The 9,087-nt window shown below is 42.6% G+C and overlaps 1 protein-coding gene and 1 pseudogene across 1 annotated transcript; one reads left to right on the top strand and one right to left on the bottom strand.

The window, feature by feature from the left end:
- The first annotated feature begins 450 nt into the window (after positions 1 to 450).
- LOC136534583 (ethylene-responsive transcription factor LEP-like) lies at positions 451 to 911 on the top strand (annotated as a pseudogene).
- A 6,958-nt stretch (positions 912 to 7,869) lies between these two features.
- On the bottom strand, positions 7,870 to 8,393 carry LOC136534586 (uncharacterized). Its single transcript, XM_066527002.1, has 2 exons — positions 8,099 to 8,393; positions 7,870 to 7,992 (listed from the first exon to the last, which is right to left on the bottom strand). Exons 1-2 carry the CDS (start codon positions 8,375 to 8,377, stop codon positions 7,870 to 7,872), a joined length of 402 nt encoding a protein of 133 aa, XP_066383099.1. The 5' UTR covers positions 8,378 to 8,393.
- Between the last annotated feature and the right edge of the window lie 694 nt (positions 8,394 to 9,087).

Raw genomic sequence — 9,087 nt, 5'->3', positions numbered from 1 at the left:
AACTTGTTTGGAAGCAACGGAGAAAAAATGACTTACTCGAGAATTGCAAGTGAAAACCTAAGACACGCGACCACCAAGGCAAGATTGAAGAGCCAAAGAATTTCCTTCTTAAACACGATTGCACCGACAATGTGGATATGTATAATGTAGGATTTCCCCTTCTAAAAGAACACAACATGTAACAAAGAAATGCCATACAGACAATTTACTTCAAGAACAATCAAATATGTCATCTACTCTAATCAATCCCAACTCTAGAAGGAAGCCATGTGGTATTCTTTTGGACGTAGACATTTTTCATTTGTAAGCTCAACCACTATAGATGGATGAAAATAAACAAGAAAAGGAAGACAGGAAAAAAATTAGATAAAGGTAGCAACACAGTACACAGATTAACAAAACACATGCTAATTAACAGAGAAATAATTCATTGATTGAAAGATTGTCCATATGAGGCGGGCGTCGAGCGAGTACCTGGGCGTGAGGCGGCGGCCGTGGGGCCGGTACGCGGCGGAGATCCGCAACCCGGTCACCAAGGAGCGCCACTGGCTCGGCACCTTCGACGCCGCCGAGGAGGCCGCCGTCGCCTATGACCTCTCAGCCATCTCCATCTCCGGCCCCGCCGCCGCTCGCACCAACTTCTACTACCCGCGCGCGCCCCCTCCCCGCGCCGCCCACCGCGCGGCGGCGGCAGGAGCTGCTGCTGCCTTATGATGCTCCGGTGGTGCCATCACCAGCGCCGCCGCCCTCGCCGTTGTCCGGCCGTAGTGGCGGTGATACTGTGGATGATTATGATGTCAGCTCACGGTGGAGGAGGCTGATGCCGACGACGAGTCCATGACGATCGCGGCCATCTGCAGAGCTTCCAGCATCTGAATGCTCCTGCGGCATCCTTTGCTTCGCTGTTTTAGCTGTACGCCTGTAACGGTTTGAGAACCGGGCCAGAGTGTTGTGTATGACGTTGGGATGATGTATGTCTACATGCTGAATATGTAGGCCGCTAATAAGAAGGTCACGCTCATTGTCCCATGTTAGTCATCTTTACCATGTCTCATTCTAGCTTCCGTATTTACTCCGTTTCGTAATGTCTAGGAGAGAGATGCTCCCGTTTACTAGCTGTCTAACAATAGGGAGGTTGGAACATGTAAAAAAAAGATAATAGATTATAGTGAACAGAAGTAAAAGCAAAAATGTAAAAAAAAAAGATAATAGATTGCTTTATGATCCGTTGGCTTAACCTCTATTAGAGTATGTTCATCACAAGCCCAGGAGTCGCTGCTTTTGATTTGGAGGCTTCACTACTTTGGAGGGTACTATCATCTAGTCTCAAGTTTAGTAGAAGACCCTAAATTAGGGCCCCTACTTCTGTATTCTTGCTTTCTCTATGTATTCTACGAATTTAATACAATGTAAATGTGAAAAACAATGTTACGAGTTTATACAAATGACTAATATTCAAATAAGTTAATTCAAAATTTGAATGATATTGTTCACTATATCACATAGTTCATCACAACATTAAGACCACAAACATGAAACAACAATGCATCAATTCTCTCCTCCATTGTCATCACCACCACTAGCCTCATTACCATCACCCATTGCACCACTTGATCCACCAAAATTGTTTGATCAACGCCGATATCCGTTTAGCTACATAAAGTTGAGCCCTCATTGCCACCACATATGCTTTCACACCCTGCTCTAAAAGTGTTGATGTCACAAAACATGATCTTCTATTCTGCTCCCGCATCAACCTCTGATCTTCAATGTCGACCTTGCATTTCTCCATCACCACCTTGCACTCCTTCAGTGAGACCCTACGCTTATATATCATCTTGCTCTGCTTACATCTCTCCTCTTTCAAATTTTCATTTTTCCAAAATGAAGTTTTAAAGGACCTCATTGTACAGTCCTTCATCTCCCGCACTCCTCAATTTCTCCTCCTCCTGTTTCCTACCCATTGACCTCTTCTTCGCACTTGGTATGGTTGAATCAAGAGTGCCACTCTTACAACTTGCCTCTTTTTCTTGTCCATCCAGAAAGGGGTCTTGGAAAGGTGCCTGAGTTGCTTATCCTACACCTCTTGAAATTCTCAAGCGACATGAACTTGGGACAATGCCACACCTCAACCAACAATGAACAAATGCAAAGGAGTTGTTATTTGGATCCATCGACATATGTTGTTTGTGCCTCAAGCAACTACAACTAACATCTGCTAATTTAAATTACCACCATGTTATAAAAATAAATGATGAAGAAACATTCTAACGTACATGCTCTAAGTAAGCAACACCACTTTGATGGCGACACTCAACGACCTAAATAATTGCTTGAAACTTCGGACACTCCCTTTTAATGAGGTCCCAAAGGTGCTCATGGTAGTTTGCACTCCTATATATACTCTGAAATGTCTAGTTGGCATGAAAGTTGCCATGTATTCTTTTCTAGTGTGTCCTTGAAGGACAACCTCAGGTGTGCATCTCCCCAACATGTCCTCCCGGGAGGTGTTCCCAAGTCTTTGCAACGAAGGACAGGCTCTAAATTGGCTTAATCGGTCTCTAGATCCGTTTCGCTGATTCTTTGAGTTACTTGCTGCGTGTGATAGGTCGTGTGTGACCTCGGGCCTTCTAGCCCTTGCTGGTGTGTGATCTGAAAGGCATTAACATGGATATCTGAAGAACGAAGTTATTTTTTCCGCTATTCAAAGTCTAAGGTTATATCCTTTTGTAACGAATATGTTATGTAATAGAGCATTGTCTTTTTGATATTTCCTCTTATTTGTAGCTATATGTGTGGTTTGACTTTCTAGGCACACATATATTATGTATTTGGTTTTGTTCTTACAACTGGGTACTACGAAGTGGTATTAAGACACCTTGACGAAGCCATTGATGATATGGATGAGTGGAGGTGTTGTGCCGGGCTACCCAAGATCAATGAATTGGAGAACATATCTCACTCATCCCCACGCAAGAAATACTACCCCGGATGCCCCTACAGCCGTACCATCTCTAAGGAATACGAGCTTATGTCCCTTTTGTAATAAAACCACTATTAGCAAAGTTGAGTCAAGTCAGTTAGTCTTAATGTTTGAAGTGTAAATTTTAGTGTTTGGTTGGTTTGTCTTAATGCTTATGTTTGAGTTGGATCTTTGTAATAAGTCCAATGATCTTGTGGGGGTATTTCCATAATTTCATTTAGTTTATAGGTTTAAGATATAAAGATTAATGAAATAAATAGTTGGGTTTTAGTTATCTCCTGTTTTTTCCTATCTGTCCTTTTGAGCAACCTGCCTTCATCTTTTTGGTATCAATAAATCTGGACAACCAAAAATCATAGAGAAATCATGGACAATAGTAGACTTCAGTATCATTCTCTAACAGCAAGAATCACCTGCATAGCGGTTATGGTTTGGGAGTTATGATAATCACAAGACAATACATCTATGCAGCTAGATGCCTGGAACAGTTTCAGTTGGGTACTGTTGTCGACTAACTTAACTGCAGAATCTGGAAAAATGTTCTATACAAAAGTTGCCGATGATTTCATAACATTTCCAACAGTGTAAAGTACAACTTCTTCGGATGAACCAGACGAAGGTTATAACTGTTTTTTCTGCTCGTGAGAAATTTAAGGTTCTTGTTCGTACCTATGCACGTAAGTTTCTATTGGATACCAGAACAATGGAGTTATTTTTCAGTTGTTCAAAGCTAAGGTTATATCGTTTTGTAATGAATATGTTATGCAATAAAGCATTGTCTTTTCATATTACCCCTTATTTATAGTTATATGTGTGGTTTGACTCCTGGACACACATATGGTATGTACCTGGTTTTATCCTTCAAACTAGGTACAACACCCCATAGGCTTTAACACCCCTCCTCCGGTTCCCTCCCACTCCCAGCTGGACATGGCCGACCACGGACATAGCATGGCCATGGCTGTCGTGTCCCCAGCCTATGGTGCCACAACCGGTGCAGACCCTACCGCTCTAGAGTCGGCTGCAGTGGCCCCTAGCTGGCCATGAACGAACACAGACGCCCCAGGCTTGGCTTGTAGTGGCCCCTAGATGGCCACGAGTGGCCACTTCCATCCCAGGCACGGTAGAAGTAGCCACCGACTAGCTAGGGCAGGCCACAACTAGTCCAGGCTTGGCTGCGGCCACCCTAGTGCTGCACATGCCTCCCCAAGCCGCGACATCGGCCACCATAGGCCAACAAGCTAGGAGACATCCTCCATCGGGCAACAAGACAACAAGGGATGATTAGGTATCAATCTATTCCATCTTATTGCTATGAGATTAACTAATTGTTAAGCATATTGTGAAGCATGTGAAGTAGATGTCCGCATTAGTTAATCCTCATAATAGCATTACTAGATGCCAATATACATGAGCTGGAACTTGTAAATTGGTGTGGAAAAACCATGGTCAAGGTGATGCAATGCAAAGGAATGATGAACATACCATCTTGTTTGCAAGTTGTTCGTTGAACAAGTTAGAAAAGGAAATAGGCCAAACACTCGTTTGAACAATGTGGACTATACTGAGGTAAATGATAGGTTCTTCCATTGTACCAGAATCATGTTGAAAAAAGTTAACTAAAGAACAAGTGGGACAAGTTGAGAGGTGATTTGACTCCGTGGAGAAAATTATTGAGGAAGCAAACTAGAACTGATTGGAACTCGGACAAGGGAGTGATCAATATGGACAGGATTGGCGGAACAAGATAAAAGAAGGTGAAAATTCTATTATAATGTTTTGTTCATTTGTTGATTTCAATATTGACAAATGTTTTACGAAATTCCTGGATGCATCAAGTTTAAGAAGAGGCCTTTCCAAAATGAGGACGACCTAAAGGTGTTGTTTGGTAACATCTCCAACGATGAGCAAGATCATTGGAATCCTATGAGCTCCCTGCCTGCCAAGATGTCCCATTGATGTTGTAATCCGAATGATGGGATAGAGGATGAGGAACCCATGTGACATCTACCACAAAGTGGAATGGGTTTTTCGACAAGAACCCACCAAGGATGTCTACCACAAATGGAACGTGTTTTTTTGCTAGAGACTTGGTGCAATCCAGGTGAATGGGTCATAGTCAACTTCGTATATGCAACAAAATATTCTTTGACCTCTGTGGTTTATTGGTACAGAGGTACAAGTTACAACCACGTTTGCACATGACTACTTATGAGTGCCTAGGAATGTTCATATTCATGTGCTGGAAATGAGTCAAATAGGAAGGTTCAAAATCAATTCAAACACTCTAGTGAAACCACTAATAGGAAATTCTATGAGATTCTTAACTCTTTCATGGCCATGGAAAAATATTTCATTAGGCCAAAAGATCCTTATTTTCAATGGTTCATAGAAGAATAAGAAATGATAGACGAGCATACCCACATTTTAAAGATTGCACTGGATTACTTGATGGCACACATATGCCTGTTTCTCTTCTGCCCATTGAGCACGTGAGGTAAATTGGGAAAACATGGATACCCACCCAAAATGTCTTAGCAGTTTATGATTTTGACATGCGGTTCACCTATGTGGCAACATGGCAAACCAGAGCTATGCGAACAATTCTTTTTTTGGTCATTTACTATCGTTGCACATGAGCTTTTATCCAACATTTGTAGGTAAATACTATGTTGTCGATGCGGTTTATCCTAATCGCCCTAGTTATTTAGCTCCTTATAAGGGTGAGTGGTAGTATCACATGCCGGAGTGGCATAGACGTATTGAACCAGAAAAATCCAAAGTCAAAATTCTGTCGCATTCACTCATCTATTCGATATATTATTGACCGATCCTTTGGAGTATTGAAAATGAAGTGGCAAATTCTATACAAGATGTCCAACTACCCGATGTGGAAGCAAAAAATGGTTCTTGCATTGTTGTTGTTTTTCGTGAGCATAATAGTGAAGATTCAGACTTTGATTGGCATCACCGATATGCAACTCTATCAAACGGTTCCACTAGGAAGTTAATGCCATCAGATGAGTTGGCCACCACCGGTCTTGCTGTTGCTTGGAACTAGATTGCAATGGAAGTTTGACAAGTCAATGGGGAAATTCCCCACCTATTTTTTTGGTATTCACAACTACCATAAACTTAACCGAGGCAGCCATCACAACCACCTCGGTCTAAAGGTCACGATAAATAAATCTTTTCCGAGATGGTTCAAATGCTCACCTCGGTAAATCAAATAAAAAAACAAAAAAAGGAAACCCGTGGACAAGCCCAGCGAGCCCATCCATAGGCCGCCGCCACCGCCGCTCACTGGATGTGCGTGCCGCCGCTGCCGCTCGCTGGATTTGAGCACTCGCCACCGCCGGAGAAGGGCCGAGTCCCGCACCGCGACTCCGCTACCGGATCCGGTCACACCACCACTGGATCCGCCGCGGGGGGAGCACGGGCGGCCAGATCTGGCCGCTCCACCACCGGATCCACTCGCTGCTCCACCGCTACTGGATCCGCTTGCTGCTCCACCATCAACCGTTCTAGCTTCAATTATTATATCTAACGCAACCTCCTAAGGGCATAAGTGATAATTTTCACCAAAACAATCAATTTCTAGATCTAGAACTGCTCTGCATGCCAAACAGGCCCCTTAGCACCATAGTGGTATCCCGAATCCATCGTGAAGCTGTTCTATAGTGAAGCTAAAGATCTGGATCTGCGTTTTTAGAGTTGGAACGACTGTCCTGTACATCTGCGTTTTAGAGTTGGAACTGTCCTGTACAAGCTAGTGTGCTGTCAGTGCCTGTGATATCTGTCTCTCCTGCACATGCTGCCAATTATTGTCTTGCTTAGTAAATTGCAGGCTTAAGTAGCAAAGCATCGGTGGCAGACTAAAAGGTTGCCAATAACGAGCATGCACAAGGTTGGTGGAAGTGTGAAGCACCAAACAAATAACAAGCACCGGAAGCGTTGAATCGGATTAGATAAAAATGCGCGCACCAATGGGTCGCCTGAGCACATGTATCCATTTTTTTAGATTACTGCCATCCGTCTCCTTAGGACGAAGACAGGCTGTTCAACATTTGACTTCATAGATGATGCTTCTTTTTGGATGTTTGCGTCATGCGTAAGGTTTTTAAGCAACATTTTATATGAATAGTACTTTTCTCCTTTCACGATACTATCTCCCCCCCCCCCAAAAAAAACATAAAAGCCTAGATTTAGTATAAGTTAAATTTGCTTAAATTTAACTAAGTTTTTACAAAATATTAATAACGTTTATGACACCAATTATATATTACAATACATTACTTGATTATTTTAATGGTACTTAATTGATATTATAAATATAACTTTTTTTTAGATTTTATCAAACTTAAAACTGTTTGGCTCCTCACAAAGTGAGAATAGTATTCTTTCTTGAAAGAGAGAGACTAGGCTGAAATACAACGAGGCCTTAGACGAAGTTCTTAGTAATGACGCTTTTGATTCGATTATTAAGCCGACGTCCTAATATATCCATGTACTCCTTCTGTCCCTGAAGGAGTGTCATTCTCGCTTTTTAAGTGGTCAAATATTTTCAACTTTGACCAAATATATATATAAGAAAATGGTGCATAAGTAGTATCAATAGATGAATTGTTGGATACATTTTCATGATGAACTTTTTTTTGGAGATACAATTGTTGATAATATTTTCTACAAACCCATTCAAATTTAAGAAAATTTCACGGACATCAACCCCATAGCGACACTCCTTTTGGAATGGAGAGAGAGTAATAACTATATATTTTCTACTTTTTTATTTCGAATTACATGAAGATTGTTCTTGAGCTTAAGCGCAGGCTCTGTATTACTACAACAGCATACAGAAGCTTCTTCTCCCCGTTTTGCAGATGAAGCTAATGATGATCTCCCCCAACTGCGCCTTTTTTGGATTCCCTGATAATGCTACGCGGCTTTGGAGGCGTGAACCCGCCTCGTGGTCGCACCTCCGTGCAAGCTTCCTGCGAGTAATCAATAATCTCAATCCATCGTGCATCGATCCATTTTTGCACGCAAACAAAAATCACAAGTCTAGCTGAGGTGTGATCGAATTAAACACGAGGATGCATGTGCTCATGTGCTTACGGATGCAGCAGCCTCGAACTCGTCTCGCTGACAAGCGGCAGCAGCAGCTGAAGACGACGACGCAGGAGCAGGAACAGAAGGTTTGCCGTCGAGGCCCAGGTAGACGGCGCAGAGACAGGCGACGTGACGCAGCATCAACAAAGGGGGCGCGAGGAAGGCGAAGATGGCTGCTGGAGAGGCCGACGACAACGCCATGGCCATGGCGTCCTCCTCTTCCCTGTCGTCCGCCGGGATGCTGCTCTTCTTCCCCGCCAGCACTGCTTCTACCTTGCTCTCCATTGCTCGTGCTCGCTCGATCACAGGCTTAATAGCGTCACAACTCAGAGAAGTGAGGAGGCATGGCACTGCAGCCGTGCCAGATTTATACAGGTGCTGAACAAAAATTGAGCTCTCTTGTTTCCGTGTCCACAGTTTTGTTTTTTTTTTGCGAAGCCGTGTCCACACTGTTGACGATGAGCTACTGATGTGGGGCCGAGAGGAGACAACACAAGAATATTAAATGCGACTGTTTATTTGCTAAACGGAAAGCGTGCATCATTTTATTACAAACCTTACTTATATTAATCCTTCGTGTTTATCCAAATTAAAATCCAAGAACGAGCTTGTAAATTGGCTAAAATTTGTTGCTTGTCACAGAAAGGCTGCGTTTGGCACTCAGAATCGTTTTCGATCCTGACAAGAATCGGTAGGATCGGACCGAAGCAACACAACAGCGAAACGTTTCTGCTCGTCACGGTTTCAAAACAAACGATCCGTAATGTGCCGCCTACGAATTTCAAATGGTGAAAACGTGGTTTCGTAGTAATTCTCATTCTTTCTTCTCCCATGATATTTTCTCAGTTAATTCTTTTCAAGTGCAACAAGTTAATTAGGTCGTGTTTAAGTTGGTTTTCACAAACAAAAAGTTCAAAAATTTTCAAAGCATATTTTTATTTATAAGATTTGGTATAAAAAACTGTTTTTAATCAGAATGGACCCTCCAACAAAAT

This window comes from Miscanthus floridulus, unplaced genomic scaffold (assembly GCF_019320115.1).
Source record: "Miscanthus floridulus cultivar M001 unplaced genomic scaffold, ASM1932011v1 os_2072, whole genome shotgun sequence".
Lineage (NCBI taxonomy): Eukaryota > Viridiplantae > Streptophyta > Magnoliopsida > Poales > Poaceae > Miscanthus > Miscanthus floridulus.
Note: the sequence above shows the minus strand (reverse complement) of the source record. Positions and strands in the feature narration are given on the sequence as shown.

Excerpts from the sequence above, each read along its gene's own strand:
- LOC136534586 (XM_066527002.1), bottom strand. The coding sequence starts at position 8,377 with ATGGAGAGCAAGGTAGAAGCAGTGCTGGCGGGGAAGAAGAGCAGCATC. Across the intron at positions 7,993-8,098 it reads AGTTCGAGGCTGCTGCATCC|ATTATTGATTACTCGCAGGA; the intron begins GTAAGCACATGA and ends CGATGGATTGAG.